The 20,454-nt window shown below is 33.7% G+C and overlaps 2 protein-coding genes across 2 annotated transcripts; both read right to left on the bottom strand.

Annotated features, from left to right (window-relative positions):
• On the bottom strand, positions 1–12,881 carry LOC140050249 (cullin-4A-like). The gene is given in 11 exon segments (XM_072095360.1): positions 1–2,496; positions 3,647–3,837; positions 3,915–3,963; positions 4,051–4,124; positions 4,588–4,696; positions 5,118–5,231; positions 10,214–10,321; positions 10,930–11,015; positions 12,016–12,126; positions 12,323–12,427; positions 12,752–12,881. Coding segments are annotated over 11 exon segments (1,173 nt in total). The 3' UTR covers positions 1–2,400.
• Positions 12,882–15,708: 2,827 nt separating this feature from the next.
• On the bottom strand, positions 15,709–20,454 carry LOC140049070 (uncharacterized). The gene is made up of 6 exons (XM_072093893.1): positions 20,365–20,454; positions 18,693–19,925; positions 17,912–18,201; positions 16,862–16,997; positions 16,240–16,382; positions 15,709–16,149 (listed from the first exon to the last, which is right to left on the bottom strand). Exons 2-6 carry the CDS (start codon positions 18,964–18,966, stop codon positions 16,039–16,041), a joined length of 954 nt encoding a protein of 317 aa, XP_071949994.1. The 5' UTR covers positions 18,967–19,925; positions 20,365–20,454; the 3' UTR covers positions 15,709–16,038.

Genomic DNA, 20,454 nt, shown 5'->3' with positions numbered 1-20,454 from the left:
TCACTTTTTTACACAGATTTTTATTAGTTCTAGTTAATCTTATTCATTGGCTAATTATTGAATATTGTTATACATTGTTAATTAGCTACACCAGTTATTGAACCCAATATATAAACAATATCTACACTCTGGAACATGTGAAGTATACGTCTAAATCCAATTTAAAACCCGCCGTTGCCTTTAATTGGTAAAACAAAAAAACGTTAAACCTGTTAAACAATGATTATAAGGCGCAAACCAAATTATGATTAGTGTAAATGTTAGTTTAATCAGAGAGTTGTTAACATGTAACCCCGTCAGACTTATTTATCGTACCCGAGTAAGTTTGTGACCCGCCCACCAAAGTTAGCAAATCCAACTCACCACCCGGGTAAGTAAGAAACTAAGAAAGCCATAGTGTATGGATCGCCGTGGTGGTGCCAGTAGAAAGCTTTCGATTTGCGACGACTGACAAGCAAGTAAAGTCGAGCTAATTCATTGTGCGCATGCAGGGACGTTGGTAGGCATAAGCGCTTCCTAAAGTTTGGTTCCCACTAGAACGCAACGCAAGGACGTAGACGCAACGCAAACGAGTTGACCAATGACAAGCGACGGTCGAATAACTCCATCTCTTGTGATTGGTCAAATCCCTTTACTTCGTTGTGTCGCGTCTCTAGTGGAAACCAGGCATTACGCCATTCCTCGACGACACTCAGTTGTGTGGCGGTTTCTAGGTTCAGGCGACGACCGACAACCCATTATGCGTATTGTAGTTAACCCTAACCCCATATTCGTCGCGAATCGACAGCTTCCTAGAACTTAAGAAGTATAAGTGACATGATGGCGGTGGTTACATAACAATTACTTAATAATTGAAAAAGGTCTCGGCACTAAATGTATGATTGGGCCTATGGTTCTTTGAGATTAGACAAATCGCATACGGTATTAAAGTTTATGTCATACGTTTTACAGTAGTACTAGAAAGTACCGAAAAGCTTGTCCAGATCCTGCACTGTTCGCACTACAAGCCCACACCCACCCCAATCCCTCCAATCTTGGTGATCCCTAGTAATAAATAATAACAAGCATTTATAAAAGCGCATTTATTACAAGGTACATTCTTTCTTATCATATACCGTTATGCGTCGTTTACACGTGCAAGTACTTTCCATAATCATTATGGCAATACCGTCATAAAGCTGCATTCACACAGTGAGTTCAAATTCCGATACAGTGGCCAGATAAAGAATTGTGACAAATTGTGGTTCTCACCGAGGCGCAACACAATGACGTAACCCGCAACGAAGGTAATTTGACCAATCAGAAGCGAGCAACACAATGACGTAACCCGCAACGTAGGTAATTTGACCAATCAGAAGTGAGAAACACAATGACGTAACCGGCTACGTCGGTAATTTGACCAATCAGAAGCAAGCAAAAGAATGACGTAACCTGCAACGTAGGTAATTTGACCAATCAGAAGTGAGCAACACAATGACGTAACCGGTTGTTGTTCGCTTTTGAGTGCTCTAAATATCTTCACTGCGTTGAGTCATAGTAGGAATCAAGCTTTATAATACATCTGTTCACACTAACGCATTTCATACTCCTGCCATGGAACCAAATCCAGGCTTAATGTAAACACAACTTAAGGCTATTCGAGCGCCATTTTGATTACGGATAAACAAAAAAATACATTTATAATTGGATAAGTTGTCACAGAAATTCTTAAATACCAAAGAAGCAAATAATATCAAAGTATTTCACAGCAGCCGTAGAAGGACGAAATTGTCCAGAAAATACACAGCGGTCAAGTTTTTGTGATATTAAACATAATCAGGTCACCGTTCCAACCACATGGATGACCTTTGGATGGTATGATGCAACAATGTTACCAATCACCTGATGATTTCATGATAATCTGTGAATGCTTAAGCCTTGTCTACACTGTCAAACTAGTTTGACAAAAAAAAGTGTGATGTGCCTAAATATGGTATGGGTATGACATCAAGTCCATATATGGGCACTGTTGACCTATCACAAGCGCTAGATTGGATGATTACTTGTGGTGCTCTTTAAGTCATTGCGTTGCATCCAAGTGGAAACAAGCAGAAGCCATGACCACATCGATGTGTAAGCATACATATGTATATAATAATGATTATTGTCTCTGTACGATTAAGCTCTGTCTACACATTCAAACTTTATAATGACAACAAAATGTTATGTGCCCATACATGGAGACGATGACATCATATCACTATCATATTTTGGCATATCACTACCATATTTGGGCACATCACACTAGTTTGATAGTGTGGACAGAGCTTTAGTCATCCCACATCCACAGCAACCTTCCTTCAACTGCCATAGAACACACACAATCTTATTTATTTGCTGTGTGAATTTGTATATAATTGTCTATGCTACGTAATGGTACTGATTGGAACTGTCCTTATCTCGTTCCATGTAATCGCGCTCTATCAAGCTTTCTATTCGTTTCTTCAAATCTGTTGGCTGCGAATAAAAACAAATGCATTCTGGGTAAAATCAGGTTAATTAGTGAAATCTACCTATATTTAGTTTGATTCATGCTAATATTTAATAATATTTTTTTAAATTTAAATTAGAAATTGTTGGGTTACAGGACATGTAATCCTACAGGACATGTGATTCTACAGGACATGTAATCCTACAGGATATGTAATCCTACAGGGGAGGTTGCGACCATAAGTGACGCGACCCTCCTAGACATGATGGGACATCATATGACACTATGATGACCATATAATATAACCATATTCACAACCTAGCTTACATATGCAACCCATTACTACTACTACAATTATTATTTTCCTTATTTATTTTATGTTAGATCTCCAAGCATTGATTAAGGTTGCTGTCAGAAAATGAAGAAAAAACACAAGCACACAAAAGAAAAAAATACTTTATTCATCATAGTACTACAAACATATATAAGCAAGTAGGTACTAAGCAAGCAGAAAAAGCAACATGTAAGGATGCATGCTCCAATCGTGAAAACTTGCCGAGTTAAGCTCTGTCTACACTATCTAACTTTGTGACAACAAAATGTGATGTGCTCATATATGGACATGATGATGTCATATCACTACCATATTTGGGCACAATACATTTTGTAGCAGAGCTTAACAATCACTTCTATATTTAAAATCTGTAATAAATTTCACTCATCTAAAATTTAATGTACTCTTTATTTACCAAATTTACGAGAACATTTTTATATAGCTTCGTACAAAATATTAGGTTAGGTTAAAAAATGAAAGAGCTTTTGTTGTCAAGTTAAGTTAAACTCATGTCTAATTTGTGGATTGACTTTTGTTATTTATGTGCTGTTTTCTATGAATTTAAAGTCCAAAATAAAGATACAAAATGATTTGAATGAATTATTTATCTTATTTATTTTAATTATTTAGGAATACGTGGAATTGAAACTGAAAAGGAATGATGCAAGTGCCTCCTTATGAAAAATTAAAAGCACATAAAAAATGAAATGTATATAAAAAATAAAGGCAAAACAAAAAAAGTGAAGCAAAATATAAAGAATATGATTGGTTGTGTAGTAATCAACCATAAACAAACAAACATCTGCACACTGGGAATAAAAAGTGACAAAAACAGCACTTACCTTTACTGGAAACTTCAACTGGTTATAGAGCTCTGAGACCAATAGTGCGTGACTTAGCTTCTTCCTCATCTTCATGATGCGCACAATTGCTGCATCAATTTGATACTGTCGGTCTTGGAAGACGCGTTCCTGTGTATTCACTTGCTCCTCAATCTATCAATAAATCAATAATCAATCAATCAACCAATAATCTATCAATCAATTATATCAATCAAAAATCTATTAATCAATATTCTAGTCTTTAGAGATCGTAAAATGGGACAGAAACTGTCGGGAGTATTGTAAACAAACTTATCACCATCAAACACATCTTTACTCTAAAATAAAATAAAAATAAAATTACAATTTTTAGAAGAATGAAAAACGTATTTAAAAATGTTAACACTGTTAAATTGAATCCTTACCTTGGGAGTTTTAAGTATCACCCGAGCCTTGCCGCAAGCAAGAGACTGAAGTGTTCTTCGGAGCTCACTATCCTCTGAAAAAAATTATAAAAAAATCCTGTAAACATTTAGCTGTGTATACTAGCCTAAAAATGATTTTCTAGCCTATTTTAGGTGAGGAATTTTATAAATTTAGGAATTCTTTATAATTACAAATTTTTTTTTAAACACATCCAACAACAAGAAATAAAAAAAAAAATAGGATAGGATAGATAAACTATAATTTAATTATAAACAAAAGCTCTGTCTACACTATTGAACTTAATGTGAAAAAAAAAAATTGATGTGCCCAAATATGGACACGACGATGTCATATCACTACCATATTGGGCACATCACATTTTCTTTGATAGTGTAGACAGAACTTTAGTCTCATTTGAGGCTGAAGCAGTCGAGTTAAAAGAGTACGTTACAACATTGGAGCTAGATCAGGATTGAACCCCGGACCATAGGATTGGAAGGCAGGCACTTCACAACCAAGTCACCATACAAGCTTACCAATTCCTGTTGCCTGTTTAATGTCTTCTAATGTGCACTCTGTACTGTCATTAAACATAAGTAATACAAGAGTTTGGAATAATGATGATACGCTGAGTTCTCTCATACTCTAAGGAAAAGAAAAAAAACATAAATACAAAATAAATTATGACAGCACATGACCGAATAACAGCAAACATTTCATATAAAAAAATAATCAATTAATTTTTCATATAGTTATTACAATTAAACAGGGAATCGGCTAAGAATTGAATAACTTGATTAAATCTAAAAAATGGCCTATTCAAAATTGGATTTTACTCATCTTTATTTTTCATATTTTGGGGGACAATACATTTTTTAATATTATACAATCAACTCTCCCAATACCAGACTCTCTGAAAACTCTCCCAAAACCAGACTTTTTTCTTGAGGTCCAAAAGGTCCCAAATTCATTTTTACCATTAAATACACATTCTGAATACCAGACTTTCCGGAAAACCAGACATATTCGGTTAGCCCAAAGGTATTGGGAGAGTTGACTGTAATACCTTTTTAAAGGAGGCTTTCATGACGCAATGAACTAGGTTTGGTTGCCATTGTAACTTGCGTCCGCTGTGTTTGCTAAGGTAAAACGTTTTGAATAACTCTTGTAATTTCACCATCTAAAAAATAAAATAATCTATATACAGTAATGCACATATCCACTGTGACAAAACACATACTATATTAACTATATTACAAAACAACTTTGAAAAATACAATTAAAATGGGAATAATAAAATATAATACTATATAAATAACTTAAAGTTATTGGCACTGCTCTTCAATTGATTATTTTTAACGTTTCATAGGTGGTCATATTACACAATTATTAACAAGAGGCATTCAGTTTTTAAATATTAATATGGAATAGCTGAGTTTCTATTAGTGCTTATTGGGGTTACGTAATCTAGATCTCTTTAAGCAGCAACACATCACGATGTATCTCTGACTTAAGGATTCAGGCTTCTCCAAATTTTAATATTAATTTTTCTCTATGTTTAGCAAGACCAGTGATTTTAAGTCGAGTACAGGCAGCATCATAACTCTCATAGTCCTGGCCGAGTATAATTTTGCCCGCCTTTTCGAAGTCATTAATAATACATTTTAATAATAATGGTCGACTTATATTATATCGTATATATAGTGTGCTTCATACAGTTGATTGAATGCTACGCAAACAACAACTTTCAAGATTTTTGTTATGAATTTATTATTATTCAATAAAAATTAACAAAACAAAGAGTTATGATTTTTAATTAATGGTATGGTAATGACAATTTTTTTTGGTCAAAATAGTGTAGACAGAGCTTTACTCTCTTTTACTGGTTTCTAAGTCTAGACAAAGACCGACGTAGGACTGCACAAATCAAGAATATTGAGTGAAATTAGTTTTTTTAGACATTTATTTATTTATTTATTTATTCTTTCTTTATTCTGCAGGCACTTTCAGTACTAGTGCACTGATCTTCAAAGTACATAGTTTTATATTGTTTGAAGGCTTGAATGGCGAAATCCTATGTTGATATAAAGTTTGCGGTACACCACATACATTAGTTCTGAAAAGAACTGTTAGGTTTCTTGAAGTTTCGATCAATATGCTTTGATTGTCCTCAGGAGTGAGAATGTTTTACACAGTTTTAACACAATATATACAAACAGTGTTATTGCAATGTCTACCATCAACCAGCAATATTTAGTTTAATTATCTTCTGTTAACTGTTAGAAAGTACAATCCATTACATACTACGGACACTCTATGCTGTGTAAATAATTAACTTATGCAAATGCAACCATAGAGATATTATGCAGCCTATGATATGCTTACCAGTATAAGTCATTCAATATTTGTTTTATGAATAAATAACAATATTTTGTTAACATTTTACATACATATCAATGCTGTTAATATTTTAATCTTGTTTTTATATACAGTTTATTTATCATTTATCCACAGATGCAAATTTCGATGAAGATGAATTGATATTAGGATCAATATGAAGAAATATGTTTAAAAATCCATCACGAGAAAGATTATGTTTTCTGAATAAACAATTTAAACATTGAGTCAATATATTAGGTTGCCTTGTATTGTATGTAAATAGCCGAGATATTAATTTAAGCAATTAGAAATGGAAAGGGAAAATGACATGGCTGATGTTTAATTTTTGATAATATAATATATAAATAATATAATTAATATTTAATTTATTTATTGGTTTAGCTTAGGTGCTTATAGAGTATCACGGTGCTGACGTCACGACGGTAAGTGGCGCTGCGTGGTTGCTAGCGCAACCAAAAATGCGTTCAGTCTGCCTGAGTGACTCCAAGATCACCAATGGTTTGGAGTAGTCATTTTAAAACATTTTTAATAAAAACAAACTAAAATTTCAAAATATCACTAAATATTTGTTTTTAACAATCTATTTATTCTTCAACTACAGTTTAAGTTAAAAAAAATCAAGCTAAGAAACATAATTTGATATAAATAGAGATCCTCACTGTTTATCAACATAGTAGGGCTGAACGAATTTTTTGGTTGGCTAGCAACCATGCAGCGCCCTGTATCGTTGTGACGTCACACCGTGATACTCTATGTGCATATATACAGTCGAGCAGCAAAGTGCTCATTTAACCGTTAAAACGCTGTTTTTTAACTGCGCAGGTCACTGAGCATCGCCAAGTTATAGTGACTTCCGGTTCGCTTTTCACTTCGCGGCAAGCATTTTGCATGGGAATACCCTTACAAATCTGCTGCAATTTCCACCATCCGGGTTAAATTATATCTTTCTATATTTGGAAATTGTTACTCCTAATATGGAAGATTATTCCCGCCACAAAATTTTGGTATAAATAGCCCAGGAAATGACGACAGAGCTTATTGAAGAAAAAAGTGCAGATGGAGGTGTTCGTTGAGGTAGGCTACATGATTTATTTGTTTGGTTTCGTAGGGAATCCGGCACTTTTCTCATCAGCACGGAACCTTTATAAAAACTTAGTGGTTGGTTATTAGGTTATTAATCTATCTTTTCTGAAAGTTTAAGCTTGGTTCAGCTTGTGGGACGGATTCAATATCCGTTCAAAGCTGGGGATATATTCTAAGCAGACTCCATCTTGGATTCGTATGTTTAGTACAGGCCGTGTGGTTGAGTAATTTCAATCCTTCAAAATCACTATGTGCAATCCGTTTTTAAACCAGTTAATATACCAAAATATGTTATTAGTAGCTTTATTATTTTGGATTTGGTGCTAGTTTGGTAAATATTGCAATATAATTGTAGATTATTTGGTCGTAAAAAAATGTACCCAACTTGTAGTACTAGTATTATCTAGGCCTAGGCTAGGCCTAGCCCATTTGACGGAAACCCAGTGCTATTTGTAGGCGGATAGAGAGGGCCGCAGGCTAGTTTTTAGTGGCATATCGCCGACTTATTATAATCAATGTAAAGCCATATTATTATTATGTTTAAAATGTTGAATCTATATCCACTGGATTATGGATATATATCGTCGGATATTTAAAGAAAGGCCTAGGCCTAGACCTTTTGATTTATTTAATTAATTTAGGACTATATTACGGGAAATTCTTTGCCAAAGAAAAGAAAATACGTTGTGGCTGTTGGAGGTTTGTAAATATATGACAATAATGTAGCCTAGGCTAGGAAGGACTGTAGGTAGGATGAGGTAATTTGGATGGTCGTACATATGATATTTATATATACAGTATTGTGTATAGTAGTGATCATGGCGACAAAATTTAGGATGACTAAATTTGACATTAAAATTATTTAACTATGAATAGCTCATTATTGGTGTTTTTTTTTTCTTTCAGGTTTCTAAGAATAAACTATCCGACTTGTGATTCATCTTGTGCTGCAAAAACAATCCTATTTTGATATTTGTAAATTGATGTACGTAACAGATGTCTTTTAAAAATAAAAAAAAAATAAAAATTTTTATTATCGCGATGATTTAACTCAAATATTGACATATAACTTGATATTTTAGCCTGAGCAAGATAGTTTGATAGGCATATTTTACTTCGATGTAAATAAGATATTACATGTTATACTGTATGTAAAATACTTTTTTGTAAATAAAATTATTTAATGGTGGTTAATTTATTAACTTGTTAATTTGTTTGTTAGTTATGATGTTATACTATTAATTATTTAGTTATTTAGTAACCAAAGTGGAGTGGATTCGTGGCAGTTGCAACTTGACTGTAATATGCAAATATATAATAATATTTACTTCTTCTTGGATAAAGTTAAACCAAAATAAGCAATAATAAAAATTAAATATTTATTTTGCCATAAAGAAAGCAAAAACTAAACATACAGTACTATATGTACAGTAATACCATGGACCTATAGGTCAATGGTAATACATACTGTAGTATTGAGCACCAGTAGCAGAGACGTCTGGACAATCGAATATAATCGTTATCAGCTGTCTGGGTACCCAAGGCTAGTGCTAGAAAATGGCGAAAATTCGTGTATTCATTCGCCGTCAGCGAAATGAATCCGGCACTTTTCTCATCAGAAGCAAATCAACAAATCCTTTTATCAGTTTGTTTTGATATATAATCTGGATAATATATATTAAAATGGCCTTGGTTCAAGCATGTTTAACAGGTAAAATCAGATTTTTTCCTACCTAGGCCCCTTAGCACTGCGGTACCCTACGCCGTGTGGGGGAACCGATCTCGGCAGTATTTGTTAAGTAGCCTGTCTTTCGTAAAATCCTTAGTTGAATTTTATTAATATAAATTTAATTGTATGAATATGCTATTTAAATGTTATTGAAATTTTTTTTTGCTGCATTTTGTAATTCCGCACTACTTGCTTTATCGCGATTCCAAGATGGCGGCAATTCAAATTTTGATTTGGTAATAATTCGCGAGGTCAACCACTTTGCTGCCCGACTGTATAGAAGATAATACAATGCTCTTATGTATGATACGATACGATAGTATTTATTGTCATTTACGCAACAAGGTACAAATTCAATTTCGTTTAATTAATTTACATTTGATATACATACATAACAAAGAAATTACAGAGATCTAAAAACATTGCTATTAAATACATGGATAGAATTATAAACAAATGATTGTCAGCAATGTTTAGTGTTTTGATTTTAAGAGTGATCAGTCTTACCAGTTTGGCTAACCTTAAAGATGTATTGTCGTCCCCCTGAAACATTAATTCTTAACAATTTTTCTGTTGATGCGAAATAGTTATCCCCTTTGACCAAAAATTGGATCGAAAAAAAAGTATTTACCTAAAAAAATTTAATATAAAGCAAAAAATAGTCAAATTGGCTGCCAGCCAATGGGTTTTTGGTTGAATTTAAGCATTTATTTTGTAATTTTATAATTTGTTAATGATTTTTCCAGTTTTTTTTCTACAGAAATGATTAACTTTATTAAAGCTACAAAATAATCTATTCAAAGTCTCATTTTATTAATCTTTATTTTTCATGATTTTGGGGGACAATACGTCTTTAAAGAAGTTATCTATAAATTACATCTGTGTAATAATAAAATAAATATTAGCTCAAGCCGTACTTTTACATATTATATTAGTGGTAGATGACTTACGTTTGAGGGCAGGTGTACCTCCATCGGTGTGTACGTAGGCCAGTAGCCCATAGTCAATATGTTGACGGTCATCTCAATATTGCCCGGCACTGATTGGTGCTGCATATGCTGTACAAAATACATATAATAATAATAAATAATAATTAATAATTACAATAGCAGACTCCCTCCAATTAAAGACTGCTGTAATGTGGCCCGGATGAAATTAGCTGCTCCCTCCAGTTAAAGACTCCATCTTATTTAGAGACCATAGACCACAGTTTTTAAGTGGACTCAAATAAACATTTCATTCAAATATTCCCTCCAATTAAAAAAACTTTAAAATAAACGTTTAAATGTATTGTTAGGGTAGGACAGCCATTGAAATGTTGAAAAAAATCAGACAAATACTGCAGTTTTTGAGATACACATAAATGGACAGACCAACCAAACAGATTACATTTAATTTCCCTCTAAATAGTAGGATTTAAAAGACCATTTCTAATGCCAGATTTTTGTTGGAGGGATTTTAATTTTAGACAAAAGCTACTAAAGACCACTAAAATCTGGCAGGGTTTATTTCTTAATAGCATTTTAAAAAGAAAACTACAGAGGGCTCACATCCAAATTCATGTTGCCTTTTCATTCTTTTGGTTTTTTTACTTGTTTTATTTCTTGTAATTTAAATAAGACAAATGAAATAAGGTAATGTTGCAATGAGAGAGTGGTTAGCCTACCTGCTTGAATGCTACCATGATGTCTTTGGATAACTCCATATCTTTAAACATGCCTTCCAACTTACTTGTAAATGCTCCACCACATTCTACAAAAACAAACATCAGTGCTCAACTTTATGTGACAAAAAGGTGTGATGTGTCTATATATGGGAATGTCATATCACTACCATATTTGAGCATATCACTACCATGGGCACATCACACTTTTTTTATAGTTTTGATAGTGTAGACAGTGCTTTATAATTATATTGAATTTTGGATAATTTGAAAGATGGTGCCAATACACCAAAAATCACATGTTTTATATTGACTTTGTTGAATCGACTATTATGTATTTTATCCGTTTATTTTATATTGACACTGTTGATTCGTCTATTTGTTTTTTAAATATTTTTATATAGTTTATTTTATATCATTGTTGTTACTTTGGGAGTACGGAACCTGAACTCTTGTTATAGTGATTAGGTTCACTTTTAGGTTCCTGCCTACTCCCTTAGTTTCTGTGTTTTGTTTGTTTGTAACTAGTTTTTGGCAATAAATAATAATAATAATAATACTATGTTGCTGTGGTTCTTCATCTTTGTAAGTTCCACAATCAACAAATTGATTATTATTACAGAACTAGGAGGCCTACTAGATGGCCTACTGTAAAGTAGTGGCTGTGTGAACTAATTTCATGTGGTTAGTTTTGTTATTATTATTTATCTTCAGTGACTGACTGACTGGTCTCCCAGAGGGCCCAGTTAAGATCAGTGGCTGTAATATACTAGTACACCGGGGTAACCCCCTACCTCGTACTAGGTTCTTTAAAGTGCACATGAAACAGATGTGTACACTGGACCTACGGTGTTTAGTCCTTATCCGAGAAGACTCGTTCTACCACCAGAACCATGGAGTGAGTAAGCCTCGAACCCTTGCAGATATTATGGCTACATATTATGGTTCCACTGTCTTAACCGTGCGGCCACTCACTCGCATGTTGATTACATTACTCATGATATTAATGGTAAATAGTTCATTCATTATTCAGGGGTAATATAAGTGTGATATGTTGCATCAATTCGACGATATATATTATTTACTCACCCTGTTTAAGTTTAGTTAACATAGACTTCTCTGCGTCTACGGACGCACTCTTGCTGACTAGTAACCTCTTTGCAAGACCTTTTTTGTAAAATGCCTCAAACACATCTTTCCCTATGACACAAAGTATATGTTTTATAATTGAGTTAGTAGTTTCACACTAAACACTATAACTTAGGGCAATACATATATATGCGTATGAAATTAACAAATATACGTTTATCAATTGCGGCCAACGCCCATTCAGAGGAGACCAATATTAAGAGGTAATAAAGGGTTGTAATGTACTATAAAAAGCATGTGGTTTTACCATGAATGAATCTAAAGATTACAAGAATTTTATCCAGCAGTCTTTCCAATTCCTCTTCCGTCGCTTCCTTGTTCCCCGTCTTCAATTTGCTGTCAACATATTTGGCTGAAAATAAGACATTTGTTTTTTTATTTATTTTTTTCATTTATAAAGGGTGACCCTAAACAGCCTTGCTTAACCCCTTCATTGACATCAAAATAATCAGTTACAATATCATCAAACTTAACAGCAATATGACATTTGTATAAAGTTTATCAATAATTTTCCAGACTTTACCACGGATACCAGTATTCCATGCTATTGACAAAAGGCAATTACGCCAAAAGCCTTACGGAAATCCAGGAAGGCTAAGTAGGCCTATATTAACTTATTTTCCGCATTACGCGTAGCTAATATGCTTTTATAAGTGTAAATATGTGGTCCTCACACCTATGATTTTTCCTAAAGCCTCTTGGATTTCTGTAAGAATACTATTACTCTCACATGATGATAATGTAATACCTCTATAGTTATATAGTTGAAGGCATTTGCAAACAAGTTCGTTGGTTGGTTGTCCCATGACCTAGATGGTCGTAGGGGCGTAGGAGACATTTCCATTGACATTGTCTTTTTAAATATTTACATACATATTTTACTTTTTGTTTTTTAGTAGTTAATTAACATGTTTTAATAATACACTGTTTTTTTCATACATATTTTCTTGTTCTTGTATTCATTTTTTTTTAAACATATATTTATCCTATTAAAATTGGTTTTTAAAAAAATTATCCATACATGTTTCTTTTTATGTTCATCTCTTTTACCTTACTTAACTCTTAACACATAACTTAACATATTTGTTTACAGTATATATCATTTTCTTCTTTTTTTTTTATCCATAGTTTATTTTCCAACTAAATACCAACATTACTTTTATTTTTCAACATCATAATTCAATTCATTTCTACAAATTTTTGTTAAAATTAATAACCTATTAACATAATATTATTAGATAAATCATGTATGATACCACTAAACGTTCGAGTCAAAATCAAAATTGTGAGGCATTTGATGAACAGGCAAATTGCCTTAAAATACCGTGACATGTTTCGAGAAACTATTCTCATCATATCAGAACAGAACCCAAGGTCTTTCTCGAAAAATCGCAATTTCAGTTTACTTTAAGACTGCTTACCGGCTTTTGAAAATTGTCTCCTATCTTTTAACGCTAGCAGGTCTGAAAATAGTAGGCCTATTAAAAGTGGTCCAGAATTGGGACCCTGGTCCAGATTGCCTCCAAAATTTAATGAAGTGGTCCTTCACCACATATTTATCTGTATTTTCATTTTGGTAAAGAAATGTTTGAGTAATCCTGCTAAAAAACAAACAGACAACAAACAGACGCGCGATCGACTAATACCTCCTTGGTAAAATATAAGCTGTCTCTTTTCCGACAAATTTGAATATTGTTGGAAAGTTAAAATGCCGTAGATAATTTTTTAGTTCGACGCGGATAACGGTTTCCCTTTCTTACAAGAATTAACGTTAAAAGTTACCACAAACAATTACAGTAGTAGTTTGATTAATTATTCTACTATGGACTCTTAATAATAACATATGGTTAGTGTTTGTATTACGATAATTACGATACCCAAACAAAAGTAAAAAACAGAGGCGCTTGTTAACGGTATAAACGTTAAAAACATCATCGCGTAATTACTTTCTTTTTATATAACAACATCTTTATACAGGATCACACAATCAGGTAAAAGAAAACCTGTTTTTATTGTGGTCCTGGCTTGAATACAAAACAAAGGAAAAAAAACGTTTAGTTTTGTGAAAGAAATGAGATCTATGTGTAGCGTTGAATGATGCAATTGTTGGGGATTATTTAATTTCAGTTAATAGGTTATTGTTGCATATCTTTGATTTCCTTTTTTTTTCTTTACAATATCGATTGTATTACTTTGTAAAGGTAGAGAGAAACACTGATCTTTGTTTGTTTCCAGTTAGTTTTAATTTTATTAAGTAACATTTACAATAACATTAACAGTATAACAAGGCCATATACATGGCTGCAGTCGCGTTTACTGACCGACCGACCAACCTGTAGAGTAAGAGCACTTAATTTAGCGGTAATTATTCAATATTAATAATAACAATTGCATTGAAGGCCATAAAAATGAATTATTCCAACAATACGATACGATATGGAGGTTAAGTGTAGACCTGTAAAATATGCCTGTGTGTGCAATACGCAATACCAGTATACGTAACAAAAATGAAAATATGTAAATAATTACATATATCATGTGAAAAAAAGTTACTTCTATATCATCCAATATAGTGTCAAGTTTGTAAGATGATATCGGTACTTACATTTCCAGAGAACTTACTTGTTTACTTACTTACTTGTTTACTTGTTTCCGGAGCTCAGCAATGCTGGGTCCGGAGTCGAGGCTAGGCTATGCCCCTCTTGATAATTACATCAACTCTTGAATATGGCGCAACTTTAAGAGGGTGGTTGGACCATGCCCGTTCAAGACCGGACTTAAATTGATTGGTTGATCTTGAAGCTACTACATCCTTGACGTTTCGCCTACTACTACTATAGTGGATCATATACAAGTAACTTTTTTTCACATTACATTATCAGATCCAAATGAACTTATTTAATAACATATATCATAATAATAATATTAGGCCTATATCAGAATTGAAAAAATTGGGTGGATCCGCCCCACTGTCACGTTACAAAAACCAACAGCAATGCAGCAGTACTGTACGGCGGCATGATTTTTAATAAATATTTAAAAAATTAAAATATTAAATCAATCCAAATTAACATTTATTTCCAAAACGGTAGCGTCACTAATAAAGCAAATGCTTGTGTCAGGGACGCAAAAACATAACAGACAAAGAGCAAGCAATATATAGATGCACACATACTTGCACTGATGAAGGACTAGTGTTCCACGAAAGCTCTGATAACTTTTCTGGCTGTTTTACTTTATCGTTTTGATTTAGCTTTTTTGCTTTTTTTGTATCTCAAATGAGATCCAGCCACTGATACCCACAGCATTGCCATTTTTCAGTATTTTGCCCTTGGATTTATTATATATATATCACTGAATGAAAATGACAATAATACATCTCCTGTTACGATAGAACACCCAGCAGACAGCTCCGGATAAAGTATAATGCATGGTCTATATTTAACAAAGAATTTCTCGAAAAACATTTATAATATAGGCCTTTCGTGGACTACTTTTATGCGATTTCTGTAATTTAATACCAAAAAAAATATAAAAATATACAAACACTGTCTATATAACACTATACAAAACAAACCTCCTATTAAGGGGACACCTTCGGGATCCCTCCCCCCCCCCCAAACAAATTGTCCTCTTAATAGGATGTCCAAAAGGAGGATGTATTCTCATTTTAGTTTTATAGAGAGAAAATACTTATATCTATATTGACGTAATGTGAAATATTTCTCCTCAACACCTTCTTTTTTTTCAGTGTGCTAGCTTGATATTACCGTAATATATGATATATAATATTACAGGTTTTTTTTTATCTTTCGTGGTTAACAGTAATAAAGTTGATATTAGGGATATATTAGCTTGTTTGTGTCGACATGACGTCATAAGGTGTAGTCGCGAATAGAACTCGATTTTAGCAGAGCTGGACGACGACTATAATAACAGTTTCAAGTCGTCGTAAAGTTAACGTTATGATTTTTCTTCTTCACCGGGCGTGAATGATCCACACGTTGGAAATCCTTTTGGTGGATTTGGAATTTCGTCTTCTTCACCGACTTGAATAATCATTGCCATTCCCGCCTTGGAAGAAATGGAAAAAAAACGATGCATTAATAGACTGATGATTTTAAACTTCGTAGAATTGTTTTTTATTATATTTAAATAACTCACCAGTGAGTGGTACTCCACGTGACAATGAAAGAACCAATAACCGGGGTTTTCAGCCTTCCATCTAATGATGACGTAACCACCCGAAATTATATTCACCGTATCCTTTACAACCGCTGATTCAAGCGGGATTCTTGGTAAACCATCTACATAAACGAAACGGAAACATTATTATTTTTTACATATTTGTATTACGTATAATTTCTACGTATAATTAAACCGCTTTGCATTGCAATATTTTCGCTGGATCAACGACTTGGGCCTCTAGCCTATAGGTTATATTTACCATTTCTTTACTCCATGTATTTACATACCCGAGTATACGGTTTCTACACAACAAAGTTAGCGAGACTATACACATGATACTAACTTACCCGGGTCAATCTGTATGAAACTCCAAATTGAGCGTAACAATCTGCGCGAATGTCTAAACCAATCGGCGTTGTAAGTGCCGCCGGTTAGTTCAAGATTATTCTATCTAAGTGTATAAGCTGGTTAAAGAGTTCTCGAGTACAAGGCCTGATAGAAATTCAAGCCATATTGACCACCCGGGTAATTTGGTCCATGGGTAGAGGAACAAGACTGCTAAAAAAGCAGAAAGAAAAAAAAAATGTATAGGACCTACGTGTCTTATCAAATTCGATTAATTCGTCAGCACTTATATTTTTAAGTCCTTGTGCTAATAGTCGGAATGATTGTCCATGAAGATGCATCGGGTGATTGATAATATGAACATCATCAATCACAACGAACTCCACTACCTTAAAAGAAAAGTCAACGGTTAAAGATGTATTGTCCCCCTGAAAAAATAATTATTTTAATTTTTTTTGTTGAATAAGCCATTTTAATGTCATATAGTTATCCACTTTGACCAAAAATTAGATGATAAAAAAAAGTATTTAACTGAAAAAACTGTAAATTAAAGCAAAAAATAGTAAAATTGGCTGCCAGCCAATAGATTTTTGGTTGAATTTAACCATTTATTTTGTCATTTTATAAGGGAAAACATTATTTTTTTTTCTACGGAAGTGATTAACTTTATTAAAAACTACAAAATAGCCTATTCAAAATCTTATTTAATTAATCTTCATTTTTCATGTTTTTGGGGGACAATACATCTTGAACAAAATTAGAACGTAAATATACGGAGACTGCGAGAAATGGCGGGCATCAACAAATAATGTTTTCCACAATAATTCAACTTCGAAAGGGAAAAAATCACTGGCAACTTAAGATAATAAGAGTTAAACTACAGAGAGTTAAGCTTGGTCCCCACTAGAACGTAACGCAATGACGTAAACGCAACGCAAGCGTTTTAAAGCTTGGTTCCTACTAGAACGTAACGCAATGACGTAAACGCAACGCAAGCGTTTTAACCAATGACAAGTGAAGTTATAGACAGTTAGCAATCACAAGCGAATAAGCCATCGCTTGTGATTGGTCAATTCACTTGCGTTGCGTTACGTCCTTGTGTTGCGTCGCTAGTGGGAACCACGCTTTAGTGACTTGAGTCTCTATGTCTTCCCTCGTCCAAAATTAATGATACTTCTGTTGCTGTTTGACTTGTTTAGTGTATGTAAAAATACGTTTGATTTCGGTCGAAATAATTAAATTGAATTGAATAGAAGTAGATTTATGTTCACACTACTAAACATGGTAAAATGTATAAAGTTACCTGACCAAGTTTCACTTTAGCAACCAGAGGGCAACTACAGTGTGTATTATTGCATTCGGCCAACTCTGTATTGTTATACCCTGGGTACGTCCTGCACGAATCTACGTTACCATTTGGCTCGAATGAAACAAACGGTTTATCCGGAAAATCAAATTGCACTTGATTCATGGTGAAAAATGGAGAGTGAGTTGTTCCAGCTTCTGGTCTATTCGAAGTATAACTGTAGTATGAGACGCCCATGACGACATAATATACAGTATCCACGTGGTATAAAGCCGGATCTACAGGTTCTACAATGAATTAGTACATTAAATATTATATTTGTGAATAAACAAATTAAGAAAATCGGTTTCTTAAAAAAACAGCCGATATCCGAACCAGGAACCTTCTGCTTGATATGCAGACGTCCTTCTATTAAGTATTATTAGGGCACTGAGTGGCTTTCATGGTATGGTTCGAATTCTATTGGCGTACGTTTTAACAACACTTTTGTACGCACGCGCAACAGAGATAGTAAATGCGAAAAGATAATTAAAAGACATTGTAAGACAATATTACAATAGTATACAATATAGGCTACTAGAAATTGAGAGTTTTGATGACGCAATGCCCCCTAAAGACACAAACTGAATGTTTATATTAGAACCCTTCTATTGGATACCTCTATGGCCGTGTATAAAATTGCAAAATTGCCTAGGCCGTCTGCTAGGCCAATGTTTTTCAGCTCTCGTGACGGGAAGTCAAATTGCTTTGGAAAATTTATTTAAAAAAAAAATCTTACGTAATGCGTGCGTATCTTTAAATGTGTATACATCTGTATCGTTATCTTTAAGTACGGCTGTTGAAAAAAAATCACGTTGTTCTGTGTTGTACTGTGTACAATTTACATCCATGGTTGGTGAATTCTTGTATTTTAATTTTGCTGCACCAATCGCAGGGCATACTGGGTTGGGTATACCAACTACGTATATACAATACGTTGAGGGTTTTGCAGACGCCTCGAGTACAAAATCCACTCTGAAATAATTAAAAATAAGAAAGAATGCTATACACATTTCTAAAAAAAAAAATACCTACCAGCCATCGACATGTCGTAAAAAACAATTGCGTGTATTGCATTGATTGGATTAATGCACTATTACAGCATTTCTAAGTTTCTATTTGAAAAGCCAAACCAACAATGCGTCACTGCGCATTCGTAAACTTCTCCAAAATTGAAACAACAAGTTATTGCGGTATAAAATATAGTTTCTGCAGTAAAATATCCTAAACGAAATAAGTATGTAAGTTCATGAAACCGTGCCCACAAATAAACAAATGATGTCAGCTCCATCCCTTGAATTAAAATGAACAATTTAGATTGGAATTACCTCTCACCAGCAGTAAAGTATAAAGCATCCACTTCACGAACCGGTTCCATTTCAAAGCCATCAGTGGCAATGATCGTTATCGGATGGGATTCGACAGTAATTCTTACAATACACTCACTAAATGAAGCATCTACTATTCGCATCCGATATCGGAAACCTTGTTCTACTTCAAACACTGTGATAGGAACATCCATATCAATGTCCCTATTGTGACTTCTGCCATTGATCAACATGGTATCTGTATATCCAGACGACGGAACAGCATTGGCAATCGCTAATAAATACAGATCAAGACTTGAAATACCTAACCAGTCGTTAAATAACATGTAATGTTGTGGAAGGTCAAAGTCATATTCTTTACTGTTGAACTCTTTTTGTCTTGGTTCCCTGACAATCAATGCTCCGTACAACCCGTCACCTCTCTGAACACCAACGTGAGAGTGCCACCAATGGGTACCTGGCGGGTCTGCAACAAACTCGTATACGAAAAAGGTTGAACTTGGTATGGGACATTGAGTAATCATCGGAACGCCATCTGCCCACACGGTGTTAAATTGATGTATACCATGCCAATGTATTGTCAACGAACCTCCATCTTGAAGTTGGTTTTTGACTTTTACGCGAACAGTATCACCATGACAGACCTGTTAAAAACAAATTTTAAACAAATAGTTGAAACATATTTAGATTATATTTGCAACCAATAACAATAACTCCGTAAATGAAACAAAATTAATATTAATAAGTCAATATAAGTGTATTATTATTATTATTATTAACTAATTCAGAGGGAAACTTCTAATGTAATCATCACTAAATTAGAAAGCATTTTACAGTTCCAATCCTCTGGATTTATTATTAAATTTGATGAAGTTGTCTCTTTACTAAAGCCCTATCTACACTATCAAACCTTATGTGACAAACAAATATGATGTACTCATATTTGGACATGATTATGTCATATCACTACTATATTTGAGCATACCACTACCATATTTGAGCACATCACACTTTTTTTGTCAAACTAGTTTGATAGTGTAGAGCTTTATACCAAATCGTTCTTTAGTCCATGCCTATACGAACCTGTATGCTTGGTCCAGGTGACATTCCATTCACTGTCAAGATAGATCTACGTGAACCATCTACGGTAAAACATTGAGGCAAATCACAGTC

This window comes from Antedon mediterranea, chromosome 5 (genome assembly GCF_964355755.1).
Source record: "Antedon mediterranea chromosome 5, ecAntMedi1.1, whole genome shotgun sequence".
Lineage (NCBI taxonomy): Eukaryota > Metazoa > Echinodermata > Crinoidea > Comatulida > Antedonidae > Antedon > Antedon mediterranea.
Note: the sequence above shows the minus strand (reverse complement) of the source record. Positions and strands in the feature narration are given on the sequence as shown.